Here is a 27,667-nt window from a genome sequence, read left to right as displayed (position 1 = left end):
TGACTAAATGTAGGGGTGGGGACTGCAGGACTGGCTGAGGGAAGGGGCCATGGGGAAGTGTTCGCTGCTCATTTTTGTGCTGAGGGAAGCTCAGGAGCCTGAGGTGGGCTATCAGTTTCAGGGTCTGGAATGTTCTAAAGAGACAGCAGCAGACACCAGACAACAACTGGACAGTCTTCCAGGTCAGCGAGGGTCCACTCAGTTGGGCAAAGGAGGGCCAGGGTCCCATCCTTCCCGCCCCCAGCCAGCCACCAGGCTTCATCAGCTAGGCAGCCCTCTCTGCCTGCCTGGTGCCCTGGGACCCAGTGAAACCTCTGTCACTGTATCATTTCTTCTCCTCTCTGGGGCTTTTCTGGCCTTCTCTCCCCCCCCCGCCCCAACTTCCTGCTACTCTGGACCTTGAGTTGGGGGATGGTGGGAGAGGGCTTCATTTCCTTGTGGCTTGTGTCCTGGTCCCCTCTCCCATCTGCCTCCTGCCTGGAGTGGGCAGCAAGGCCAGGTCTCTGTCTCCTTGCAACAGCCGTGCACCTCTCACTGACCCTTTGGTCTCCAGGGGAAGTGGCCCTTGAGTGTTGTTCCCAGACTGTCAGCATCTGGAAGCTCGTGAAGAATAGGCTGATTGGGCCTCAGCCCAGACCCTTGGAATCAGAACTTTTGAGGATGGGGCTCGAGAATCTGCATTCTAACAGGCTGCTCCTTGGGGGAGTTCTTAGAAACAGTGAAGGTCAGAGCCAAGAGCCACCGCATGAGGTCATCAGGCTGTGCCTTCCCGGGGAGAGACTAGTCTTCCAGGAGGCCAGGAAGGAGTCTGGGTTGGTGGCGGTAAGATAAGACCGGTTGAATGAGCAAAGTTTCAGAAACTCGGGCAGGAAGGCAGTCCCCTGGCTGGAGGCCCTCGAAGGGGAAGGCTCTCTCACCTCCCGGTCTCCACCCCCACGTACAAGGGCTCTCTCCTCCGCAGAGCCGGCCAGGAACGCTCAGGTTTGGGTCCAAGAAGGAAATCTGAGGAAGGGCTTGGAGGCGAGCCAGGAGGAGGGCCAAGGAAGCGGTGGAAGATATTTTTAGGATTACTTATCCAGAAAAGGCCGAGGGGGACCTTATCGGCACCCAAGCACTTGGAGAGGCTTATTTATTAGACACTCGAGCCAACAATCAGAGATTAAATGACAAGAAAGGGCTGAGGTGAGATGACAGGAAGGCCCCGTGAGATGCTGACGGTGGGGCCGGGGAGGAGGTGCTGGGAGCGTCTCTCTGGTGCCTTTTGAGGACAGTCCATGCAGCTGTTCCTCAGGGGTTGTCACGTGCCTACTGCGTGCCTGGCACTTGCTCAGTCTGGGGAAGAAAACCGTGACAAGGGCATGATCCGTGCCCTGAGCTGAAGGTCAGCTGGAGACCCCTCTGCCTGGAAAGCCTTTCTCCTGTGCCGGTTGGGGGCAGCCGTCTGTGTGGCAGGGGCAGGGGCAGGCGAGGTGTGGTTTTACTCAAACAGCCGCATGGCTTGGATCCACGAGGGGCGGGAAGGGAGGAGGGGTGTGCCCAGAATCCTGGGTGGGAGTGGGAAATGGTGCTTGGAAGGCTGAAATGCCCTCTGTGGGGACACCCGCTCCCTGGGGACACCCCTCCCCAGCCACCTGCTTCCCTGCTGCTGCAGGGAAATGCCCTGAGGTTGCCTGGCTGCTGACTCCCAAGCATATCACACGTTTCCACAGGAGCCGCCTTACATAGGACGAAAAGTCTGTGAGCAATCTGAACAGCCCAGGCTGCCCTTGACCTCTGGCTGTCCTGTGGGGAGAGCTCCTGCCTCAGAACTATGCCCCCAACCCAACTTACCCTGAGCCCCATGGCTGCCCTGCCCCCCATCACTGGACACCTGGGCCTCTCGGACGCCCCTTTCAGCACGAGGCTCCTCAGTCCAGTTTGGGCCTACCCAGGAGCCTGGAGGGATCAGGGAAATGCTTCCGCTTGGCCCTCTGTCTCTCAATACCTCAGCCACCCCACTATTTATTTTGTGGGGTTTCTATAGCCCCGCACTGCCAGGGGGTAAGCAGGACACAGGGGGAACCTCTATCGCAACCTCGTGGGGTGGCCTGGCCTTGTGCACATGAAGTAATGAGACAGTAATTCAAGTCCGAAACCACAAGGAAACCAGAGAAGAAACTGGGGCACCCCGGCTGCGTATCCAGCTCCCGTTCCTGAGTCACTGGTAACCTGGGGGAAGTTCCGGAACCTCTGTGGGTTCCCCCTCTGTAAAATGGGAGGATGGTCTCTCTGCTCCCCAGAAGCAGAGCATGGGTGTGGGTGAGGACAGGGGCGACCTGGGACACCCGGTGTGTTTGCGGAGTGCTGGTCAGGGGCCAGCAGCAGTGTTAAATAGTCTATGCAGTTATCTCATTTAAGCTTCTTAGCAACCCTATGAGGCAGCACTGTTATTATTTCTACTTTATAGAGGGGAAAGTGAGGCAAAGAGGGATGAGGAATTGCCCACTCAGTGGCTGGACTCAGGCCCTGGCCCGTCTGACCAGGCGCCTTGCTTAGCAGCTGGGAGGCTGAAAGGCCGGTAGGAAGTGGGGCAGCTGACTTTCAGAACCCAGGACTGCCTCCTGAGGCTCCCAACCCAGGATGCCCGCTCTGTTATCAGACCTGGAAGCAGGAGCCTAGGTCTCCACCCAGCACCGGTGACAGGTGGTGGCTAGGTGACTGTGGGGCCTCACACCCACCCTGAACTCCTCTGTTTCCTGCCTTGAGGACGTCCCCTCTCCCTGTGCCAGGGTCCTTCAGCCTTTGCTGTCCTCAGGACATTCACTCCATCTTCCCAATGTTATTGTTCCCATTTGCCAGATGAGGGGACTGAGGCTCAGGTGGGATCAGAGACTTGCCCAGCATCCCATGTTTGGTAGACTCCTAGCCCAGTACTCCCCACTAATCTGGGGAGTCCCACAGGAGGCCCTGAGAGGTCATTCTGTCCTCTCAGGTTCCTTCATGACTCAGACCCACTTCCGTCGGCATTCTGAGGACTCTTGGACTGGGCAGAATCCACACTCGTTGAAGTCACTCAATCGTTTATCCAACTACATTTACCTGCCATTCTCTAGGAGCTGTGCTGCATGTGGGCACAATGATGAACTGTCCCGGGCAGCACAGAGGCTGTGGTGTCAGGGAACAAGGGAAGTAGACAGTTATAGTACCAGGCTTGAGTACTGAGGAGGGACACCTAAGTTTGGGAGGCAGGAACAGCTTCCTGGAGGAGGTGATGAAGCGAAGTATAAGCTGAGACCAGGATGAGTAATACCAGCTCCTGAAAATTAGGCTGATTAGTGGGAGGCAGGACTGTTCCAGGCAGTGGTAGGAGCCTTGGGAAGGCCTGGTGGAAGGAGCTCTCGGTGCATCTGCCACTGTGTGTCAGACTGGGCATGGAGGCTCCTTCACTCCCCATTTCTCCATCTCCCAACTGCCTGTAATGCCCGCCCATCCCCAGGTGCCCAGCTTCTCACGTCCCTCTGACGGGCAAACCTAGGTGTGGACACCATTGCATCCGTCTGCCCACTGCCCTGGTACAGAGATGCCTGGTGTGAATGTGGGTTATTTCCCTCTGGGGATAGGTAACTGGAGAAGCAGTGGCAGGTGAAGGGCAGGCACAGTATCGAGGAACATCCTGGCACTGGCTCTGCCTGGAGACCCGTGGAAGGCCTTTGTCCCGACAGCCCGTAATGGGTTTCAGGAGAGAGCTTCAATATTTGCAGCAAACAGAGGCACAAAGGATATGGAGGGCCATTGTGCGCTCTCCAAAGAGGAGCTAATCCTCAGGCAAGCTGCCTTGGCCAGTAGGGGTTCAAGTGCTGGGTGGGCCGCTGGGGGGGTGTTGTCATTTGTGAGCAACTGTAGGAGATAATAGCGTGATGGGAGGGGGACTGTTTTGAGACAGGTGGAGGGAGGTAGTGAGAGGGCCTCCCTGTTGGGGCGGTGGTGAAGGGGCTCAGCACCTGGCCTGAACACTCAGACGTAGGTGACACTCCCCTGACCCCTGCTCCTCCTGAGCTCCATGTCTGAATCTGCAGCTTCCTCCAGGAAGCCCAGGCTGCCTGCTTCCTCAGCTGTCCTTTGCCCTGGGACCAGCCAGGGCCCTCTGGCCTCTCTTTCTCCCCTTTCTTTGTCTCTCGCTCTCTCTCTGGGCCTCTTTTTGGTCCACTGCACATAGACAAGTCATTTCTTGGCTCCAAGGGGCCAAAGAGAGAGAGAGAGAGCGAGCAAAAGAGCTATATTTGCATGTCATTAGCATAAAGAGACTCTATTTGCATGAGTCTATTTTCAGTTCGTCCCTCCTCCAAACCTGCCCGTCATCTCTAAGTATGGCACACAAATGCCCCGCCCAGTCACTAGGACTAGGGGGAGGGTGGGTAAAGGGCTTTCCCAAGGGCCCAGGGATGCCTCGTGGCCAAAATAGAGGGAAACAGAGCAAAAGTAAGAAATCTGCTGTCCTGGGAGAGGGAGAAGTCGGAAAACTCAGTTCTGCAAGCATTGCATTAGCACAGGGGTTCTACCAGGATCCCTTCTTCCCCAAACACCTCCAGGGTTACAAAAAGCTGGGATTGGAAATAAAGAAGAGGAAATGTCCATTGATTCACATTACAATCTGCGTAATTCTAGGTAATTTGCATGGGTGGGAATACTAGAAAAATTTCTAGACATTTTCAAATTCAATCTTTTTACTTCCTTGGAATTTTCTTCCCTTTACTTCCTGTCAGCTGCCTAAGATGCTAATCTGCTTCCTCTCCAGGAGGCGACAGAGGACTGGGTAGGAGCTTGGCAAAGGGGATGTGGAGGAGAAGACGGCAGTGCAGGCATCTGAGGTCTCTGCCAGGACCCAAAACCCAAGCATCCAGATGCCTTCTTAAAGCAGCGCCCCCCGACCTCAGCAATGCTCTGTGGTGGGGTGGGGGTGGGCCTGGTTCCTAACACAGGTGGGGGATGTGAGTAGGGGTGAGGCTGGGTTTGTGTCTTACCTGAGAGTTTCAGCCCCAGGCAAGTTCACTACAGATTCAGTGAGACCCGGAAATGACAATGGACCTTTCTTGAGGTAAAAGGGTTTATACCCGGCTTTGTTCTGGCAGTAGGTCGAGCACTAGAATCACATCTGCACCCAGCAGTCTGCAGGTCCATGATGCACCGCCGTCTCTGCCTCTGCCCAGAGCCCTGGGCAGAGCTCTTTATACAGTGACTCAGTCAATACCAGCTCATTGCCTACAGGTGTGGGAGCAGTAGCCTAGCAGGAGGCCAATTACATCATTAAGTAGTTCAGGGTCAGGTGAGGATCCTGGCTGCAGGGACTTCTATTTTCCCCCCAGTTTGCCCATTTCCCAAGTGGCAGCCAAGGTGACACAATAGGAACCCAGAGAGCCTGACTCCCAGGCCACATTCTGGCAGAGACTGAATGGCATGTAGAAACCAAGAGCCTCCCTTCTGGGGAGAGGGGGCTGGTCTTAAGAAGCATCCTTCAGATAGATGCTGTGCTCCAGGCAGCTGCAGGTGGGCCACCCTGCTCCCAGGAGTGGGCTACCTTTCTCCCAGGGGTGGGAAGTAAAGGGGGAGGAAATCTGATCCCTTTCATCACAGAGCCTGGGAAACCAATTCAGTTATTTCCATTTACAGTCCATTACTATTATATATAAGATAAATGAGGATTGATTAAGCTAAAGCTAAGCCTAAGGGAAACACCTGCAAAAGTCATTTGCTGGCTGAAGGGTGGCTCTACTCCCACCCAACCTACTGCCACCTTCCCTGGCGCTTCTTTTTCATTTTCTCGATTGTCTTCTAAACATGTTTTAAAAACATTGTTGTAATTACTATGGGCAAATCCTAGTGCTATCTAAATAATTAATAATGGTTCTCCTAACACATGAATCAGCTCATATTACCTTTCTGCCTGGAAACCTTGATGGGTATGCAGCGCTGCTCTCTACAGTCCACGTGGCCCTGCGTGCAGAAGAAAAGTGAGTCTTCTTTTCTCGTCTCACCTCTTACTGCTGCCCCCTTGCCCGTGGTCCACAGGCCCACACGCTGCCCTAGGGTTTGGAGAATATTCCCGGCTCGTTCTCAGCTCAGCTCCTTTGCCTAAGAGAACAGAGGCTCAAAGAGGGGACACCATAGGCCCAAGGTCACACTATAGCCCTTCACCCTGCTGTTTGTGCCCACCCCAGATTCATCCGCTGAATTCTAGCCCCCAAGGTGATGGTATTAGGTGGAGCCTTTGAGAGGTGACTAGCCATGAGGGAGGAGTCTTCATGAGTGGGATTCATGCCCTTATGAAAGAGACCCCAGAGAGCACACCCACCCTTCCCACCATGTGAGGACACAGCAAAAAGTCGGCAGTCGCAGCCCGGAAGGGGGTCTTCCCCAGAATCTGACTATGCTGGCACCCTCATCACAGACTTCCAGTCTCTAGAACTGTGAGAAATACACCTCTGTTGTTTATTAACCTCCCGGTCTCTGGTGATTTGTTATAGCAGCCAGAATAGACTCAGACACCTGCTTTATTCTTCCTCCACTGCACTTACCTCTGGACACCCGATGAGGTTTCTTGTGTAGGGCCCACCTCCCTCACCAGAATGCAGGCTCCCTAACAGGCTGTGCTCCTCCCCAGTTCCCAGAACAGCGCCCAGCACATAGTTTGCACTTGGTAAACACATGTGGAATGAATGAATGGAGGATAGAAGAAAGCATCAGTGAGTGGCTGAGGTAGGCTTCAAAGCTCTCAAGCAGGAGGTGGAATAACTGGTGATCTGGAGCCTGGATCTCAACTTTGCCACATGCTAGTGTGCAACTTGGACAAATTACTTAACCTCTCTGTGCCCCAGTTTCCCCATCTGTCTAATGGAGATGATAATACAACACCTAGTTATTGGACTGCTGTGAGGACTAAATGAGTTAACATCCATGAAGCACTCAGAGCAGTACCTGGTACATTATAAGCTCCAGGACATATTTGGTGACCTAAAACCAACCAACCAAGGTATCTTAACTCCAAATGCAGTATTCTTGCTCTGCGCCACACACACACACACACACACACACACACACACACACACACTCCACAGACACACACATATACACACATTGCACCATGAAGACACATGGAACACTTTACATACAAATACCTCACACACACAGCAAACCACACACACCAACACTCCATACCTCAAGACACACACACCAAAGTACACACACACACACACACGCACACACACACACACACACACGCACGCACGCACAGTCCTGATAGAGGCCATTGTCCTTACTTGAACTGAATGAACTTTTCACCTAGCCTGCCCTCCCCCCACCCAGAGGGCGCCCCCGGGTGTGCATACTGCTGGCTTGTTGTCAGCCCACTGGCACAGCTGGGCCTGCCAAGCGCAGCTCTTAGATTTGGGTGCTGCTGCCCCCGGCTGTTCTGTGGCCATCCCAGACTGTGCACTCCTGGGAACAAGCCCACAGGACGGGTGCTGGAAGCACCTGCCTCTGCTGGGAGCTGCTGGTGGCTGGCGTGGGGGAGCCTCTGCTGAGTGGGGCAGACAGCAGAAAAGTCAGCATTTCCCAAAGTCCCCGTGGGCAGTGTGGCACCAGCCAGGCCCGGCCCAGGGTATCTGGTGATAAGATTTGGTTTTGTTTTTTCCTAAGCCCCGAGGGCCTGGGCCACCCAGAGCCCTGGCCTGCATCCTCTCCGTGATTCGTTAGCAGCTGGAGTTGCCCCTTGGCAGGTACAGGACTGGCCAGGGTCAGAGCATCTCCTTAATCTGGTCCTCTTCACTGAAGGGACAGCGAGGACGGGCCCCCAGGCGGTGCTGCCTTGCTGCATCCACGTTTGCCTGCTGCACTTGGTCCAGGTCACAGCCCCCACCCACACGGTGCCCCCCTCTGCCCATACCCACCCTCCTGGGTGGGTTCCCAGGGCCATGTGGGACTCAGGACTGGAGCGTGGGGGTGGGGAGTGGGGGGTCTGCCATCTGTCAGCCCAGCTCCCTCTGCCCTGGGGATTGGTCAGCAGCCCCGAGTCCTGACGGGAGGGACGCTGTGGGCCCTCAGACCCCCACTCTCCACCCCCATGTGGAACATTCTGTCCTGGTTCTGACTCTGGGGAAGATACAAAACATTCAGTCTGGCTGCACGTGGTCCCCACAAAGGCAGCCTCTTTCATCTTTAAGTGGGTCTGGCCAAGGGCCCTGTGATGCTGGCGGGCACTGAAAACACAGTCGCCTACTCAGGACGTGTGCGACCTGCCCTCGGAGGGACCCGGTGCTTGGTTCAATGATCTCTTGCTGACTTGAAATGCTTAATAATTACTGAACAAGGGGCTGGGCGTTTTCATTTGATACGTGGCCCTGTCCCTTAGGTACCTGCTCCTACTCTACTTTCTCTTGTTTTCCCTTTAATGTCTTTTGAATTTTGAACTATGGAGATTTAAAAAAAACATAGTAGCTAAATACCATAAAATATAAAAACAAAGAAAGACACATTTATTATTCGTTGCTCACATTTAGCAACAGTCCGTATGTCTACTTCCATGCTGGAGCTGCTGTGCACACACCCGACCCACCCACCACCCACCACCTATCCAATCCGCATCCCAGCTGGACTCCCAGGGGAGCCCACGTGATGTGCAAAACACCACGTGGAGGTCACAGAGACAGTGGAGAGCTCCAGGCCACCTGCTCCTGTGCCAGGCCATGCTGCTGCCCAGGACAAGCCTGTTGCTACTCCATAGCTGGAAGGGGGGAAAGGGATCCCCAAACTCTCTTACTGAGCCCCCTCCTGTCTCTGGGTGTATCTTCAGAGTTGGAAGTCATAGGCGAACATCCCCAGCTCTGCTTGGAGCTCAGTGAAGAATACTTCTTTGCAGACAGGAGGGCATGGATGTGGCCCTGGGAGGCCTGGGAGGTCATCCACCCCTGCAGGCAGGGCCCTATCCATGCTGTCGGTTGCAGGAAGGAAAAGTAGATCATGGCCTTGGAGTCCAAGGGAAAGGGAGTCCATCAGTCAGTCCTCCAGGCTTCTCCTTCTAGTATTTGTCACCAATGTGGATTTCTTGCCTGAATCCTTGATGTTGAGTATTTGCCTATTTCTTACTAGGCTTAAAAAATTGGGATCTTTCTGCCCCACATATCTTGAAGGGCTGAACATAACCAGGGCCCAGGAACAAGCTTTGAGCATCAGCACAAGGAGAACAGTCCCTCGGGTCCAGGAGCAGGCACTGTCCTCAGCCTGGGTGGGAAGGACACTGCTGCCCCCTGGTGGACAGTCGTAAGGGGCTCAAGGAGCCATCCAGGGTGGGTGTTGGGGGGCCTCTTTGTGTGTCTCTGGGCCAGCAGCTTTGAGTCCCCAGATAAATGAACATCCTTTCACTGTCCTTGGAACACAGCGAGCTTGTCCTTGCCTCAAGGCCTTGGCAAGGGGTGCCCTTCATCCAGATCTCAGGAGGCAGCCACTGTCTAATTTTCTAGCCAGCCACCTGTCACCTCCTCAGGGAAGCCCTCCTGGACCACTTTGTCTGAAAGAACAGCCAATCTAAGCGCCTTTCTCTCTCTACCCCATTACCTTGTCTCACTTTGTTCAAACATGTATCTGCTATTTGAAAATATCTGTTTAAATTCAGTGTCAATTGCCTCTTTTCTCACCAGAATGTTGGGTCCAGGGGAGCAGGGTACTTGACTGTGTCGTTAGTCACTGGACCTCAGTGCATTGCATACAGTAGATACTAAAAAATACTTGTTGAAGGAATGAATAATTGCATATCAGCAAGAGCTACTGAGATTAAAGCGGAGCTTCTGGTCCTCAAAACCACACTCTGACATGGGTAGGGTGTATATCACCCCCATTTGACAGGTGCGCAAGCTGAGGCTTAGAGAGCTTAACAGGAATTGGCTGAACACCCAGCAGGGAGGAATGAGCCAGTCCTAGTGGCTTTTCCTGGGCTCCCTCAGTCCTGCAGTCCGGAGGGGCAGAGGGGTGTCTCAGGCCTGAGCAGCTGCTGCTGGGGGCTGATATGGGCCTTCATGAGAGGTCCAGACCCTTGCTGCCTGGCCCTGGTTACAGAGGGAGGCTGAAGTGCACCCTTGTCCAGAGCTGTGGGGTGGCTCTGGCGGGATGCGGTGGCATGAGTGAGGGAGGCCAGTCGGAAGGGGAATGTAACAGGGCTCCGGAGACAGTGGCCTGTCTGCACAGATGTGCGTTCTGGAGCATGAGTGTGTTTGGAGAGGGTGGTGGCAGGAAAGCTGGAGCCAGTGGGGGGATTGTGACTCCTCCAGGGCCAGGATTTGGCTGTGACATTCTGGGTTTCATCCAGACCCCTAAGGGCCCAGCCCTGTCCTCCATGCTTGGCCCAAGACAAGGGCTGTGCTGATTCGTGTGCAGACACGTGGAGACTGGAGACCACAGAGCCCAGGCTGCCTGGGCTGAGCTAGGCAGGTGCCGGGGCTGGTGGGGGCTCTGGCCCTGCGTGTCCAGAGCAGATGTCTGGAGGTTCAGCAGCATCTACCCCGGGGCTGGTCTTCCGGTGAGAGCTTGATGGAGTCAGTGAGGTAACTCTCTAAGACGCTCTGATACTGGGGAAGAAAAGGGAAGTCAGAGTTCACATCCGCAGAGGCGAAGAGCACTGTTGGCCCTTTGTTTTGATGGCCAACGATGGTGGGGCTTTTTGTTCCCCCCATTGTGCTGGGAAATTGAGGCCCAGAGGAGGAGGCCTTCCTCTCCTCTCCTCCTCCAGCTTCTTCTCTGGAGCCCAGGGCCCTTGGATTAGGGGCCCAGGTCTCCTGACTTCCAACCAGGTCCCATAACTGTCCAGGCTCCAGAAATGATGACTGAGTGGCGTCTGACCTCAGGCAGAGTTGACGACAACCCAATTCTCATTTGTGGTGGAGACCTTTTCCTACAAACATCACACACCCCATCTGCTCTCACTGTGTCTGCCCCCAACTGCGCCACCCACTTCGTGGCTCCTGAGGAAGCCCTGTCAATCCCCTGTCCCTCCCTTGTCCCCAGAGCCCTCCCTAAAATAGACTCAATGCTTCTACTGGGCCTTTCTGCTTCTGTGCCCACCTCCCAATCTCTCCTGTCCCAGGAAGGTCCAGAGAAAGCCCCTTCTCAGCCTGACAAGCCCTTGCCCACCCAGCTGGCCCCTTCTCGCCTTGGACTCACCCCACCTGGTTGGTCGGGGGTCCCCCCTTCCTCCAGGAGACGGGTTCTGTAGGCTGAAGGGTCTGTAGACCCTTAAAGGGATCCTGTCTCTTTACTCCGCCACTCAGCCACTGAGCTCACAGCACTCCTGTTCCTCCTGCAGCCGGTACTGCATGAGCGAGTGGGCGGGTGGGCGTGCCCTCTGTGTGTAAGTGGCTCACAAGGCATGGGTGTGGGCCAAGCAGGGCACAGCCCCTGTGTGCCTGCTGGCCTGTCTCAGGCGCCCCTCTGAGGGGACAAACTCCGGGACAGTGGTTGTGCCTTCCGACTTCCTCCTCCACGGTTCCTGAGCTCTGGCCAGTCACCCAGCCGCTGAATGTCAACTAAGCCCTTCATGCCGGTGACTCCGGGCCCCACAAGGTGGTGTCAGGCCCCACCTGCTGCACCCTGAGGATGGTGGCCCCCAACACACACGGAAGGTCCCTTGGAGCGCTGTGCGTCACCTCCACCCGCAAATGGAGTGGTAATCAGCCCGACACACAGAGCCCATGGTCTGGGCCTCAGCCCTGTCGTTCTCTGCATAGTTTGCGTCTTGGAGAGCCCCTGCTTCTTGCCCCCTCCCAGGCAGGGTCGTGGGGCCAGTGGAGCACCAACTAGGCTTAGCCAGCCTGGATGATGTGCCCTGAGGATCCCTCAGCATAGTATTTGGGTTATTAATATTTTGTTATACATGTATATGCTTTTAATAAGAAGGATTAGCTCTGGGGGCTGGGGGGCAATCTTGTGTTCTCGGGTTGAAGGTCTGCCCCGTGGTGGAGTCTCCACCCCCAGAGCCATTTCCTGGCTCTCCTGGGGAGGCGCCCAGCCCACTGCCCTCCAGGGCCTCCCCGGCTCCCACTCTGAGAGACCAGATTCCTACCCCGAAGCATCTGAGGAGAGCAAATGGGGGAGCGGCTCCTTATCGCAGCAGGCTGGCGTGCAGCCTCTGGCCAGCGAGGCCCTGGTCATCGTCCAGGCCGCCAATCGGCCCCTTCCGCTGGGTGCAGGGCCCTCTCACTCCACTGAACTAATCCTAGTTAAAATCCGACATTTCTGAGCTCCCAGGGAGGGGCAAGGAAGAGTGGAGCATCTCCGTTTCAGTCCCTTTTATACCGACTGAACCATCTCTCCCACGAGGCAGGTTTTGAAAGGGTTCTCCTTCTTTGGCACTTTCTGGGTCCTTCTCTTGCCATGAAAGCCAAAGAGACCTTGGGGAGCGGGGAATTTCCTGCTCGGGTCTTCGGATCCAGGAGGCAGGGCCTGCTGATCCCTCACCCAGCTGGGACCCTGGCGCCCCTCCTGGACAGAAAGCTGCCTCCTCTCATGCCTGGACTGTTGCAGTCCCTGCTTACGGGTCCAGCGAGCTCACCCTCTCTAAGCATGAAACTCCCCTGCTGAATAGCTCCCGTTCAAAATCACTGCCTTTCATTCAATGCCTTCTCTTTGCTACAATATTACTTTATTTCGCCCTTGCAACAACCCCGCGAGGAAAATATTAGTTGTACTTTAAAGAGAAAGAAAGGGTAGCTTAGGGAGGCTGCACGACTTGCCTAAGGACACACAGAGAATAGAGGGAGAACCGGGGTGGAAAGCCAGATCAGTCCGGCTCCAGAGCCCCGGCTCCCCCCATCCCAGGCCGGGGCTTCCCCCCTTACTACAGCTGCACCTCTCAGGCCTTGCTCTCCAAACCCTCTGCGCTGCTGTGAATGAGCGCACGACCTTCCTGGGAAGGAGAGGAGAGATCCTTGCAGGAAATGTCTTTGAAAACTTGTTGGACCTTGAAATACAGATTTGCAAACTCCATTGTCACCTTAAAAATCCACATTTTCCATTTTATGCCTAGTAAACTAAGTTTGTTTTAATGTGAAAATATTCCTCTTTCAAATTTCTGAGTAACATAGACATGGTCCAAAGACTGGCCCTGGTGGCCCTCAAGGTCCTGGGGGAGCCCACAAGGCCCTGGGGGTCCAGCAGCATAGCCTGGAAAGCATGGACCTGCAGCACGAGGCCCCAAGTCTTAGCTGGGGCTCAGCAGCCTTCAAGATCTGGGGCTGTTGACCTCGTGGGCTTCACCACTCACCGTGGCTGCCTCTGGTTGCTTTTTCTCTGGCAGGTGGGACTGGTTCCTTCATGAGCCCTGTGGACCCACTCCAGGGCCTCTGGCTGGGCCCTTCTCTCTGCCCTTCTGCTGCTTGTGCTCAGACCCCCAGTGGCCTGCTGTGTCTGCTGCAAGCTGCCAGTCATCTGTCAGCACACACGCCACTTCTTTGGTGGGCACCTTGTCAACCCTCTCTACCGGCTGCCTCTGAGTCACCTCTGAGCCTTGACCTCCCCCCCTTTGTGGCCTCACCCTGTGACAGTCCATTTGTGAGTGTCTTACACTCTTCTACCTGACCTGGAGCCACTGAGGTCCGAATCTCCAGCCCTAGCCTGACAGCTCAAGAAATATTTATGGGGTTGAATTACTTCCATTTTACAAATGGGGAAACTGAGGCTCAGAGAAATCACATGTCTTTCCCAGGGGCCCATGGGAAAGCACCAGGAGAGCGTCCAAATCCAGGTCAGTCTGGCTGCGGATATCCCTGCTGTGCATCCCAGACTCATCCCCAGTAAATTTCCCCGTCCACATGAGGGACCAATGTAAGGCTGCCAATCCCTTCTTCTGCGGAGTAGGATGTTAAAACAAACAAAATAACAGGCAGATAAGTTGCCACCTACTAACACTACCATGTCATAAAAGTGACATAGCAGGAAGGGCATACTTTAAGAATAAAGGACCCTCTTCCTCCAGAAAAGGACAGGTGCTAACTGCACATGACCCTGGCTGTGGGCACCTGGGATAGCGCGGTGGCTACGCATTTGGCAGTCGTTGCACTGTGTCTGTGGAGACTCATTTGTCACATGTCATCACACAAGGTGAAACGACATCCTTCAGCTTTCTGTTGCAAAGGCATAAGACGGAGCGTCTGTGTTTTGGAAGCCAATGTGATGGACTAGGTAATAAAGCCACCATTCTAGACCGTGCGCTTCCCTTTCCCGTGTGGGCAGGGAGGGGGAAGCAGAAGAAGAGTCCGCAGGGGCAAAGCCTGGGACTGACGCCCAGAAGTGTGAGGCTGGCAGGCCTGAGCCTTCTCACTGGGCAGCTGCTAGAGAAGGGCAGTGCCCAGGCCGGGCCCTGAAGCACTTCTCTGCAGGGCAGCGCGGGCCAGGCAGGCTGGTCACCTGGATGATGGCAGGGACTGCCACAGAGGGAAAGCCTCTGACCTCCCCTCCTCCTCTGCTCATCTCCGCGATTCAAAATCGTTTCCACGAAGGCCCCTCCGCTTTCCTGAGAAGCCTACCCCCATTTCAATGCGGCAGAATGACGCACCAAGCCGAACCCTTCCTGCATTGATTTCTCAAGGACTCTCTTCTGAGCTTCCAAACTCCACATCAGAATGGCATTAAAACCCTGCCCTTCTGCCAGCAGCCTCCGCTGGTGTTCCTCTCCTCTCTCCTCCCTCCTTTCCTCCCTAGTGTGGGCTGTGTCCCCTCCTCTGGGGTCCCATCACTGGGTCCTTCCCCACCGTACAATGCCTGTACTGCAACTGTGCACATGCCTACAAGCACTGCCTCCCTCACGGGAGCGAGGGGCCCCAGAGCCCTGCCCAGAGCCCGGCCCACAGGGCATGCCCAACACGTCCTTGTGGAGTGACCAACCTAAGGGGCCCACATCTATCCATCTTTTTGATTGGCGGATGTCAGCAGCCCCTGCAGGGCCGATATCCCACTTGGACAGATGCTTGGCCACCACAGGGCTTCTCGCCCACCAGTGAGGAAAGAACTAGATCATCACTTCTCAAACTCTTACTAAATTAGAATCTCCAGGGATGAAGCACAGAATTGTGTATCTTATAATCAGCCAGATTGAGGGACCACCGACTGTATACCCTAAGGTAGCTTTGCACCCGTGGCAATCTGTGGTTCCAGACCTAGAGTACTGTTCAGCCCATTCAATGACTAAATAAGACAATGAGCAGCCCTGTCCCACTCACATCGCCACCTGTGCTCTGGAAGCTCCTGGGCTCCCCGTCTGCAGGGGCTGCCCTGGCTGGGGCTGACTCACCCGTGACAGAGCCCGGCTGGCCAGCACCTCGAAGGCTTGTACCACATTGATGTCATTCTTGGCACTGACCTCAAAGTACGGAATAGCCTTCTCTTTACACCAGCCTTGGGCTACCTCGCTGGACACCTGGATGAGGGGAAGAAATGATCACCATTCCTGTATCATCATCCCCACCATCCCCACCACCCCTTCTGCTTGTTGAGAACCTTCCATGTGGCCTTAACTTTACGCATGTTGCTTCCTAACAGGCACCTATGAGGTGGCTTTTGTTCGCCCCACTTTCCAGCCCACTTCCCTCCCCCAGCATCCCCCCTCGCCCTGCTAACCCTGGCTCTTCTTGAAGTCACTGTCCCATGTTGCCCTCTCCAGGGGGCTCTTTCCACACCGTGCTCACTACACACCCCAGAGGGGGCTGGGCTTGCCCCAGCCTTTATCCTCCTGTCTGTAGAACAGAACTCGTACCTGCGGCTGGGAGTGGACGCCTCCCCGCCTTCAGTGATCACCTGAACTCCCACCCTGCCTCACTCATGGGATGCTTTCAGTGGGGTGGGACTTCTGCTCCTCCTCACCACGCAGCCTCCACCTCTCATGGAGCGTCACAATTCCTTCCCCACTGGCAGAATTCACCCCTTCTCTCTGCTTCAGCATCTGCTCCCCAAGGGCCAGACCTAGGACCTTGCACAATATCCCATCCGGTCGCCCATTCTGGGACAGCCTCCTTCACCTCATGCCCCCCCTCATTCTGCCCAGCTCTTCAGCCTCTGACACCCCAGCCTGCTGGCCCTTCACCCCTCTCCTTGTTGCCCTTCTTTCCTTCGTGGTTTCTAAGTGTCCTCACACCTCTGTTCTTCGGCTACTCATGTCTGGGAAAACCTTCTTCCTGGTCCCTCATCCCTGGCTCTTACCCCACACAGGGCTGCTGGGAAAACCACACAGAACCCACCGCATGCTCCTGGTCTCCTCCTCTAGCTGGGCCCCTAGTGTCACCCTCCAGTGCTTGGCTTGGTCCTTGATTTCCCTCCACAGTGACTGGCAAAGCTTTATCATGGTTCTTGGGATCCTGCCTGCTTCCCCATCCCCCAGCAGAAGACGGTGCCTCATTTCACTGAGAAAAGTCAACCCTCTGTCTTAAACTCTTAACTTCCCACCCTATGGCTCCCAAACATACAAAGTGGGATGCCACAATGGAAGTTTCCAGAGAGGCACTGCGATTTGATAGATGACAGATATAAAGTGGGGTGGGAAACAGACCACTCCTGGGACCTTGCCCATTTCCAAAGGGTCATGGCTAAGAATTTGTACCCAGCTCCCAAACCCACAGCATGGATATAAATGGATTGAAAGGAGGATCAGAAAGGATTTCTTTGCTGAGAATTGTATCATGGGTACACCTCACACAAGAGGGAGAACAGGTATGGCCTCACCTCTAACCAATGGGAGGCTTCAGGGGGGCCACTTGGAAAGCTTAACATAGGACCCCTGGAGTTTGGGGGACAGTGGACTGGTGTCTGACATGCCCGTGAGTGGGACCTAAGGCAAGAGGCACCGGGCAGAGAGAGGACACCTCCCCTGAGCACTAATTACCCTCACCCCTCTGGTGAACCAGAGGGCATGGCTGTGACTTGTGACAGAGACGTGGGCCACACAGAGAGCTTTATAAATCCCGTCAGGAGAACTGCCTGCAGGAGGAGGTTGACCCCAACAGGGTGGAGGATGGCTGAAAAATCAGGCGTTGAGGAAGGGAAGAGTTGAGGCGGAGGACGTAGTCAGTCAGAGGACCCAGAACATGTGTAAGCTAATGAAAAAATACAGTACTATTTTTCTCAGAAGATTTGTAGATTCAAGAATTTATAACTGGGGACCCTTGTCTGGGAGGTACAAGTAAATGCTCCCCCAGTGGAGGCTTCTTAGGGACCCAGAGGAGTAACCCACAGAAGAGATAACTTGAAATATCCAATGGGCCCAGAGAACATAAACCACCTTAAGACAGAGCCTGTCAAATATGGATTGTCCTGCTCTCTTGGCCTCTTCTCCTTCTTCACACTTCATTCCCTATAGGGGCTGAGACCAGAATTTCCCAGAGAAGGAGGAGAAGTATGGACACATAAAGTTGGCAATGAGATGCAAAGGACCACACTCCCCTCTTGGACCACAGTGTTCTCGGCAGCACCTGGCCCTGCGGGGGAGAGAGAGGCAGACACCTCGCCTTTGAATTAACTGAGGAAGGTTACTATCTGAGATTGGGTATTTGTAATTAGAGAACTGACACTGAATGTACAACCGGAAGTGACCATAGAATTGATGACTTCTGGGTTTCTATTTCCAGCACAGACTTTACCTTTGAAGTTTCATTCTTTTTATTCTACAGCCCACTGGTCATATCCGACTAACTGTTCTACAACTTCCTCAAACTCAGCATGTCCAAACCACGCTCATCTCTCTGAACAGGAGGCTCTTTTTTATGTGAGGGATAGCTTAGTTGGAAGCAACACCATCCATCTCTCCATCCCTCCATCCCTCCATCTATCCTCTTTCCAAATGATGCCTCAACTCTCCCACAATGTTTCTCTGTTTGAACCATTGTGAAAACATAGTTCAAATATGATGCTCAGTTCTCCATTCCCACCACCCCCCGTTTGAAACACTAAGCCAGTCTTGTTACAGTGGTTCCTTTTGGTGTCACTGGGGCTTCGTTTGGTACAAAAGCATCTTCCACAAATTATGTGTCCCTCTGTTCTTTTCTCATTAGCAGGCAGTGACGGAAAGAACCCTGGTCAGTGAACTGCGTGATTAACACCTACACGAGTGGGTCACTCTAGCCATGGAGCAGGCTACCTGTCAAGTAGCCAGATGACCCAGAATGCACTTAAGCTACTAAAAAACATATTACTACTTTTCTAGAAAAATAGTAGATTCGAGAATTTATCACTGCAGTTTCCCTACCTGACTCTGGGTAGCAATACTGTTCTACAGGTAAATTCAAATACCACCTGCCTACCTCTGATCCCTTAATTCTACTCCCCGTCTCCAGACAAAATTGCCTTTGGTTCTCAGCTCACAGCATTCTGCTCCTTGCTCATGCTGTTCCTTCAGGCTGGAGCCAACCTGGAAACACTCTCTATGTTCTGGGCTCGAGTAGATGCCCTTTCGCCATGGCTCCCAAATACCCAAGGTGTTTCTCTACCATTGCGTTTACCATATTGTATTGTAATTGACTTTAAAAAGCACCACTATGTACTTCTAGAGTAGGAAGTTCTTAAGGTAAGGACTGTGCCTGATTCAGCTCTTTTTTGTGTGAGACCTCACAGTTCCTGGCATATACTTGGTGCTTGAATGATTGAATGGTACCTGCCGGTCTGCCAGATCGGTCTTGTTCCCCAGCACCACCATGGGGTAGGACTGCTCCATGGGGATGGTTTTGGCCAGAACATCGCCCCGCCAGGTATCCAGGGCTTCAAAGGACTCCAGGTCGGTGACATCAAAAGCCAGGATGCAGCCATCAGAGCCTTTGTAGAATGTGGACACCATGGAGCGGAATCGCTCCTGTCCACCTGTGTCCCAGATCTGGAGGGGAAGAGCAGCCACCCCATGGGGCTGTGATGAGTGGTTGATGGTAGGCCCAGTGGGTCACATCATGTCAAAGCTTCATTTCCTGGGCAGGAAGCAGACGGCCCTGGCACAGGTACATGAGGTCCTTTTCACACCCTGTCACCACGTATACTACAAGTATCTTTTTACTAACAGTTAGTGTCCCAAGGGTACTTTCACATCTGAGCTCCCATTTTCCCCCTGGGTCATCAGGACAGGCCTCATTATTCCCATATGATAGGTTTGGACCTTGGGAGTGACTTGCCCAAGGTCACTCTCCAAATTTTCTAGGGAACCTGAGCCTAGGAGTAGGGCCTCCCAACTCCTGGAATTAATGCTCTATTTTCTAGATCAGGGATCAGCAAACATTTTTTTTATAAAAGGATACATAGTAAATGTTTTAAGCTGTACAGACCATATTGTCTGCTGCAACTACTCAGCTCTGTTGTTATAGTACTAAAGTAGCCACAGACTGTAACTAAACAAGTGGGCATGGCTGTTGTCCAATAAAACATTAGTTACAAAAACAGATGGTGGGCCAGATTTGGTCCGTGAGTTAGAACTTACAGATCTCTGCTCGAGGGCAGAGTGCCTCCTGGGGCGCACTGCTGTGTAAGTGGCTGTGGGATGATTTTCAGGTATACACATTGAAGAGGGAGAGGGAGGCCTGCTCACCTGCAGCTTCAAAGTTGTGTCATCCAGTATAATAATCTTTGAGAGGATGCTGGCCCCCAGTGTGGTCTGGTAGTCCTCGTAAAATGTCTTGTGCACATATTGGTGGAGAAGGGAGGTCTTCCCTACACTGACAGGGAAAACCCAGATGCAGTGAACACACGTGTACAAGCACACACACACATCCATCTATCCATACTCAGAATCTTGCCCCCCTCACCCACGGTCTCTTCCTGAGAATCTGAAATTCTAACATTTGGAGTCCAAGGACAACACTTCAAGTCGCAGGGGACTAGGGGATGGATTCTAGAAATAGGGGCCAGTTCAAGTGAGCAGAGACGTTGGCAGAATGCTGGGTGCCCAGAAAGCAACAGGCAGGTCTCTCCTGTACGTGGCAGGAGGTGGGAGGGCAGAAAGATGCTAAGTGGCTTGTCTAATTCACACGGCTGGTTCCTGTGGAGTTACCGCAGAGCTCGGACCAGAAACCAGGTAGCCTGAGCCCCAGCCTCTTTATCCCATCTGAGCTGCCTTCCTTGGGGTAGAGGGCCTTCCCTGGTGCTACTCTGAATCAGAAAGGGAGCCGTGGGAGGTGGGAACACATCCAGGAGGTCTCACCGCGGCTGCTTCCCAAACCCCAGGCCCCTGGGAGAACTTGGCTTACCCTAGGGCTCCAATGATGATGAGTTTCAGGTCCACCTTCTTCTGGGGATTCATGGATGGGCCTCAGAACCTGTAGGGAAACACAAGGCACCCACATGCTGACTGGAGTTCCCTGTGGCCACCACCACACCTGAGGCCGGCCTCTCCTTCCCCCTTGATGTGCAGATCACTGCCCCGAGCCTGGGACTGAGGTGGAGTTGTTCTCCAAAAAGAGGTGGGTGACTCAGAAACCCTTCCCCACCTTCCCCCCACTCTCCCTGGGGGCCTTTCCGGGACTGGAAGGGCGGCTGCCATGCACACAGGACAGGCACATTTCTCACCCTTCAGCTCTACCAATCCTGCTTTGGGAGGCTGCCTGGAGCGCCAGGAAGGCTGGACGGGATTGAGCAGAGGCCCGCAGCCAGTCCAGCCCGTAGCCAGGGATGGAGGGCAGTGCTGGAAGAGGAGATGGGGGCAGGCGGAGAAGGGGACAAGGCGTCCATTGTCAGGACTGCGAGGAGCCTTTGGGTGGGGGAGCGCCCCTCCCGCGGGCGAGGTGTGGCTGCAGGCGCAGAATCAAAAGGCTCTTCTCTAGGGCAGCTGGTGCGGGCGAAACGGGTCTGTGTTTCTGGAAAGCTACTTGGCAACAAGCCTGGAGAGCCTTAAAAATGTTCCTGCCCCCCACTTCTAGGAATCTGTCCTAAGGAAATAATCCGAAATGTGGGCAAAAACTCTGTTTGAGAATATTCTCCACAGTATGATTTATAAACACCCAACAATAAAGAAGTGGTTAAATAAATCATGGCACACAAAGATCTGTTAAGCAGTCATTAAAATGGAGTTTCTGAGCATAACTTAATAATGTGGGAAAATGCTTATGCCATAGGAGCTGAATGAAAAAAATATATATTAAAATGAGTTCCTACTTGCATAAAAAAAGTTCTAGAAATAAACATACAAAAAGCTAAAGTAGTTAATTCTGGGGTAGGAGATCACATCATTTTAATCTTTGTTCTTCGTATGTTCTGATTTTTTTTCCATAAACACGTCACACAGGTAAAGTTCCTATCAGAGAAAAATACATAGATGTGTGTGTTTTATACGTATATATATATGTAAATTATGTTTGTTTATTTAATTAATTTTTTTAACAAAATGAAGAGAAACGGTCACAGGGGATTATGCCCAGCTGGCTGTTGAGTCCCGCCCTGACACGCACACATGCGTACACTCTGTTCCCAGCTATGGGGTTTTCTCTCCCTGGATACACTAGGCTGCTGGTCTGTAAAGTCCTCAGGAGCTCCCCAGGTGTGATCTGAAACTGGCCCTCATACTCGGAGACCGAAAAAAGAGGCAGGTGGCTGGTTTCTTAGGCCAGGGAAGTTATGAGGCTTGTCTTGGGTGGACATGAGTTGAGGACCTCCCCACACCAGCCTGCCAAATCTGAACAGATTTACAGGAGCCTTAGCTGGGTTCCGTCACATATACTGTCCCGATGGCCTCCACACCAGACTGCTATCGAAGGGCAGCCTCTGGGAGAGGGGAAGGCAGGCAGAACCCACATTCCAAGGGCAGGGGAGGGAATGAGGAGCCTCCGATTGCTGGGGTCCAGCTCATGGGTCGGCTGGTGGTCATGTCTTCTTGAGGATGGTCCCCAACACAAACAGAGTGAGTAAACCTTGATCTGACTCTGCCTGGCTATGGTGTCAAAAGTCGGCCAGCTTGAGTTTTCCCCCAGTACTTGGAAAAAGATCCAAATTGGATGTCCTAAGGCCTTGGTTCTAGCTCTCACTCTGCTACTGTGTGACCTTGGGCCAGTTACTTCCCTTCTCTGAGTCTTGCCTTTCCAACTAGAGAAGGAGCCTGTTGCGCCCCAATGAATCAAGGTCCCTTCTGGTTGAAAACGCCTTATTTACTGGAGCTGTAACTCACTGCAAGAGCCTTGCCTGGGGGTGCCTAGTGAGTGCAGAGTTAAAACAGAAACCCCAGAGGCCTAGGATTGTCAGTGCCCGCCTCCCCGCCACCCCGCCATGAGGCAGGTTACGGCCCAAAGGTGATTTGACACTGTGCTCAGAGCTGCTTGTCCCAGGAGTCAGGGTTAGTGGCGCTGGACCTTCTGCTATAACTCAGGAGGGCTGGTGGCAGGGTGGGCAACGGCCCTTGATGGTCTGTGTGTTCATGCAACAAATGCCTCCATGCCTACTGCATGCAAAGCCCTGCACTAGACACTAGGAGGAGCACAAAGAAGCAAATAGGGACCCATCCTAGGCAGTCGGAGGAGGAGAAAGGACAGGGCTGAGTGATCACACCCAAGGAAGTGTGAGTGCCCTGGCAGAGAAAGTGCTGTGGGAATTCGGGGTGGGGGTGGGGGGACTTGCAGGAGGGGGCAGCCAGCACTGAACTGGGTCCTGAAGAAATGAGGCATGTGGTGGTTTGGGGGTGACATTTCAGAGGGAGGAAAGGAAGCAGTCAAAGCCCTGGGAACAGGTGAGTGGGTGGTTTGCTTCAGGGAAGGCGAGGTGACGAGAGTGGAGACAGGAAAGCCTAGAGGAAGGTCAAGGCCACGGGTATCAGACCAAGGGCCCTGTCATCCCCACCCATCCAGCCCCCAAACATTTCCTGGGCTCCAGATATGCAGAGGAAGAGAACTCAAGTCATTGACTAGGGCTGACGTTTTGCAGTGGGTGTCGCTGCCCGTAAGGAACCAGCCAGGGAGGAAGCAGCTCAGAAGGTCCTGAACGGCTCGGGTCTCTGAGCATCCGGTGCCCCTGTGCAGGGAGAGTGGGGGCAACGGTGAGCTCTTTCCTGATGAAGCCAGAACTGAAGGCCAGAGATGGCCTCTCTGCACCAAGTTGATGCCCGAACTCTGGAGTTTGAGCTTCCTGGATCTGTGTGCACAGGGCTCGGGGTGGGTGAACCCCAGCAAGACCCTAGTAGGCCCAGAGAAAGGAGGTACAGTGGGAGCGGAGGGAGCCGGGGTTGCCGAACAGGAGCTGTTTGTGAGGCGCTGAACCCAGCAAGCTAACATCTATCTGCCTGGCGCCTTGTAGAGGACTTCAAATATGCAAATAAGCAATATGCCTATAGGTGTGAGGCTAAATGGGTGAATCCATTATTGTACTAATTTAATACATTTTTATAATACTTTTAACTGGCATACATGATGGGTTCGAGAGATCTTAGATATTTTACGACTGTTGTTAGCACACAAAAATAGCTGTGGGGTTGACATCATTGTCTCCTTTTTACCACAGAAGAGACAGGTGTTGAGAAAGTTACAAAGTCCATCTCTAAAAAGCCTATGTGTGGTAGAGGCCGTATTTGGAGCTGGGATTTGAATCCAGGCCTAACACCAGAGACGACCCTGTTAACTGCTAGGTTCTACTGCCTTATGCAAAACTAGAATCAGCCTCACACACCCTGCCGCTTGGTGCCCTGTCAGAGAGGCCTGGGGGCTGCACGGTGTGGGCTTGACATGGTGCCACAGAGCTGGTATGCTATGCACAGAAAGTTGGGGGCCGTGGCGGGGAGGTAGGGAGGGCATGCGTTTAACAGAGGGTCAATAGCCACTACGCATAAAGCTTTCTACAGATAACCAAAGACAATACACAACGTAGCAATGGGCAAAGGATGTGAATAAGTAACCGATAGAAGTCTTATAAATGATAAGCAGTAAGTTGGAAAAGATATTGAACTGCACTAATTCTTACAGATGTGCAAAATTTTTAAAGACCGTTTTTTGAAATCCACCGGAGTGGCAACAATTCAAAAGATTGATGATAATTTTCAGTGGTGGCCAATGTGTAGGGGAACCAGTTTTGAATACTGTTGACAGACAACAAATTGGCAGTCTTTTTTGGGAGGGCAATTTGAAAATATCAAAGTAGAATATGCACATATCCTAGATTCTAATTCTAGGAATCTATCCTACAGAAATGTACAAACGCTCAAACATGCATTTGGACAAAGATGATTGCTGAAGAGCGTTACTGTAACCCAAATATCCATCAGTAAGAGACTCTCTGTGTACACCATGATCCATTTATACTCCGAATCCTAGGCACTTTAAAAAAGAGTGAAGTAATGAAGTGGAAAGACATGATAGTTTATGTAAAAAAGACCATCACTGAACATTTTGTATAGTATCATCCCAATTATATAAAAACAGACAACCTTATGTCTGTGACTATATATTTAATATTATATTTGTGCTTTTTCTGTAATACACAGCAAGCTATGGATAAATACACACTAAATGATTAATAGGGGGTGGGGAAAGGTAGATTAGAGGCTAGGGGCTATTTTATTTTGTATACATCTTGTGTTAATATTTGGTACACAAGGCTGAGTTGTGAATTAAATTTAAAAATACCTAATAAAGACTTGTCATATAAAAAGAGCACATGGATGGATGGTAGCCCAGTGTCAGCTGAGGGACTTGCTGACAGGATGGACCACTTTTGTGGGGCAGGAGAGGGGGGCTGCCTGGTACCACAGAGTGATCATGAGCTTTGGAGTCAGACTTCTCATCCCACCTCCATATATTTGTGACTTTGGGTGAGCTCCTTAATCTTAGTGAGTCTGTTCCCTCGTGGGATGGACGTGACTCATTCTGCAGGGTGGCATGTGTCACGTTCTTATAGCACAACAGGCTCCCCAAATTGGGCATGACCAGATAAACAGCTAACAGCTTGGTGGGGGCCAGGGAGCAGAGACCTGGCTCATAGCTCCTGCTGCTTTCTATGGTATAAACCCTCCCACCATGGCTGATTTCTGGCCTCCAGTGTGCAGCGCGCCCCAGCGCACTATGGGAAGAGCCTCAAAGGTGGTCTGGCCTGAGCTCCCACCCAGGGCTTGAGCCATCTCTACTGCATTCGTGGAAAGATGGCGCCAGACCTGCCCCAGAGAGCTTCTTCTCCACTAGGGGCGGATTTCTCCCAGGGGCTAGACAGGAAATGCTCAGTGTGTCTGCCACAGGCCAGCCCTCTTGAGGCTTAAAGTCTTCTCTGAGTTTTACTTCTTTTTTCTCCTGTAGAGCCTTCTAACTCACCTCAGCCTTGACTGAACTCCCGCGCCCCGCCACTCGCTGGCCCCCTTCTGCTGGATATGCCCCTAAAGTATGCCGCCGCCGCAGATCCCCCTGCAACACTCCCAGAAGGACAGGAATTTGCTGAGGCTGCTCCTTAAAATAGCTTGGCCCGTGGGCCCATGATAACTAGCAGCAACAATAGGGTGACCAGGATGGCGTCAGGACCACCACGGGAGGGTGGACTGGGGACAGACGCCGGCTGGGTTACCAAGAAGGCATACATAAGCAGACTTCAGACAGTGGCTGAAGTCCCTCCCCACATCCTCTGGGCCCTGCCCCTGGCTGGACTTAGGTAGTAGCTGTCCTATGAAGCCTCCTCCCATCCATTCAGCTGACTCAGAATCTTCAAACCAGGCATCCTCCTAGAAGCCAGGATGAGTCATTGCCCTCAACTGTTAAATAACAGTGACAAAGCAGGCTTGGACAGCAGGGCCCTGCCTTCAGCCAGCCCAGGTCCACAAGAGCAGAATCCGCAAGCGAATCGCTCTCCACTGCGTGTGACTAACTCTGCTCTCCCTCCGGCCAGGCAGCCCTTCTAAGCCCGGAGCCCTGGCCCTGCCCATCTGCCAGCGCTGCAGGGCAGCTCAGTCCCTGGGGAATAACAAAGAGGGCGTTAATGCTCCTTTACAAAATATAAAGAAAAGAAAGAAAGAGAGAGAGGCAGAGAGAGGGTGGAAGAAAGGAAGGGAGAAAAGAAAACGGAGAGCCCTAGCTAGGGCTGGGGGCCAGTCTTACCAGGACTCTTGAACCCGCTCGTCTCTCCCTACCCATTTCCCTTCTCTCTCTGCCCCGCTGGCCCCACTGGGACCTGGGCATAGCTTCCTGCCTCCTCTGTGTGTGGGGAGTCATTTCTGCAGACAAGGAGGAAGGATGAGGGAGACTAGTGAGCAAGGGCAGATGAGAGTTCTGGGGCAGGCGAAGCCCCCGGGCCGACCCCCACTCACTCACCCACTCTCTGAGCCCCCTCCATGCTCCCAGGCCCTAGGGAATGACAAATGCATCCACCCTAAAAAATGATGGGACTTACAGTCTTGAGAGTGAAGTTAGTCTTTCGAAAGAGTCTGTCTAGGGAGCACACGGCTTTATCGCCTCCTGTGAGGGCTCGCGTCTCTGCCACACCCACACAAACCTAGCAGGTCTGCACTTGCTGCCTCCAGGAAGCGCACCCACAGCCCTGGTTTCAAGGGGATCAGCGCTCTTGCACTTTATTCTTTGGGAGTGTTAGTCCTGTCTCCCCAAGGAGACGTCAGTGCCCACAGAGCAGGACAGAGCCTCACAGCTCTCTCTCCCACCTGCTGGGATAGCCCATAAATAAATAGTCGTATCCACAAATAAGTCATCCACCATCCCCATCCGTCCACCCAGCTATCTGCCCATCCATCAGTCCATCGAACGATCAACCAATCCATCCCTCTGTCCATTCATCCAGCACATGTACTACGTGCCCAGTATGTGCCAGCTCCATGTACGTACGTCTGAGGATAGAGACAAATAACTATCTCCATGGGACTTGTGCAGTGGGGGATTGATCTGTAAGCCCAAAGGGAAATTATTTTTATTATATATGATATCTAGCAATTATAGGGCACTTGGCAATTTACAAAACTCCCCATTGGATTCCTGAGAACAACTCGTTGGGGGCAAGCTGAAACAAGAACCCAGGTCTGTCTGACTCTGCTTGTTGGCCGACCTAGCATTGTAGAGCTGGGCTAGGGGGCATATTTATGATTTAGAACAAGAGGGACCCTTTCCTACTCCTGTTTCCACCTTCCCCAGTGGGACCTCTGGCTGACACAGTTCCATCTCAGAAGGTACCCTGTGGATGTGACAAGGGGACCCTGGGTGCTGGCCGGACTCCGGTTTCTGGCCTGCCCCCCTCTGAGTGAGCTGCAGCCGCGGTGTCCCGCCCAGACTGACAGCTCCTGCGGATCCCCAGCCGGGCCGTAGCAGGCTGCGCTGGGCAGGGAAGTCCTTTCTGCCTGGCTGGGTGCCACACCCTGGGACTTTCTCCTGCGTGGGGGTCTTTGGGGGAATCTAAGCCCTGCAGCTGCCAGAGTCTAAGCGGCATGCTTTCACCCCCAGCCTCCCTTCCTCCCCTGACAAAACCCAAATAGCTCTGGAGCTGGTTGGGAGACACAGAAGAACCGAGAAAAAACCTCCAGGGCACTTACAGCTGTGGCTGCTCAGCCTCCGGCCTCCGGGGGTGGCAGGAGCTCTCTCTGAGTTTGGGGGTCTCCTCTTAGAGCAATAGTCTCAGCCAGGTTAGAGGAACCAGGCTTTGGGAGCAAAAATAAGTTTGCTGACACCAGGCCACTTCCTTCTGAGTTTTTCTCCACTCCTTTTCATGCACGGACTTGGGAAAGTTGCAGAAG

The 27,667-nt window shown here is 53.2% G+C and overlaps 1 protein-coding gene and 1 long non-coding RNA gene across 6 annotated transcripts; one reads left to right on the top strand and one right to left on the bottom strand.

Annotated features, from left to right (window-relative positions):
- Positions 1-205: 205 nt before the first annotated feature.
- RAB7B (RAB7B, member RAS oncogene family) lies at positions 206-27,663 on the bottom strand. 5 transcript variants are annotated; one of them, XM_073217044.1, is made up of 7 exons: positions 27,467-27,663; positions 20,229-20,297; positions 19,571-19,697; positions 18,656-18,901; positions 15,308-15,433; positions 5,913-5,970; positions 206-1,332 (listed from the first exon to the last, which is right to left on the bottom strand). In XM_073217044.1, exons 2-7 carry the CDS (start codon positions 20,279-20,281, stop codon positions 1,328-1,330), a joined length of 615 nt encoding a protein of 204 aa, XP_073073145.1. In that variant the 5' UTR covers positions 20,282-20,297; positions 27,467-27,663; the 3' UTR covers positions 206-1,327. The 5 variants fall into 5 exon arrangements, with proteins under 5 accessions (XP_073073145.1, XP_073073144.1, XP_073073143.1 ...); XM_073217043.1 differs by lacking the exon at positions 206-1,332 and having other exon boundaries at positions 5,492-5,970; XM_073217042.1 differs by lacking the exons at positions 206-1,332; positions 5,913-5,970; positions 27,467-27,663 and adding exons at positions 8,418-10,592; positions 26,323-26,617.
- Positions 4,333-6,396, top strand: LOC140844496 (uncharacterized). The gene is made up of 3 exons (XR_012122919.1): positions 4,333-4,847; positions 5,903-5,987; positions 6,195-6,396. It is a non-coding gene; the product is annotated as an uncharacterized lncRNA (long non-coding RNA).
- Positions 27,664-27,667: the final 4 nt, after the last annotated feature.

The sequence above is a fragment of the Manis javanica genome, chromosome 11 (assembly GCF_040802235.1).
Source record: "Manis javanica isolate MJ-LG chromosome 11, MJ_LKY, whole genome shotgun sequence".
Taxonomy (NCBI): Eukaryota; Metazoa; Chordata; class Mammalia; order Pholidota; family Manidae; genus Manis; species Manis javanica.
The sequence above is the reverse complement of the archived record's forward strand: the minus strand, read 5'-3'. Positions and strand labels throughout refer to the sequence as shown.

What these genes read in the sequence shown, in the direction of transcription:
- RAB7B (XM_073217041.1), bottom strand. Translation starts at nt 20,281, where the DNA reads ATGAATCCCCAGAAGAAGGTGGACCTGAAACTCATCATCATTGGAGCC. An exon ending in ATCATCATTGGAGCCCTAGG is followed by an intron (nt 19,698 to 20,228) that starts GTAAGCCAAGTT and finishes TTTCCCTGTCAG; the next exon opens with TGTAGGGAAGACCTCCCTTC. An exon ending in ACACAACTTTGAAGCTGCAG is followed by an intron (nt 18,902 to 19,570) that starts GTGAGCAGGCCT and finishes CACTCATCACAG; the next exon opens with CCCCATGGGGTGGCTGCTCT.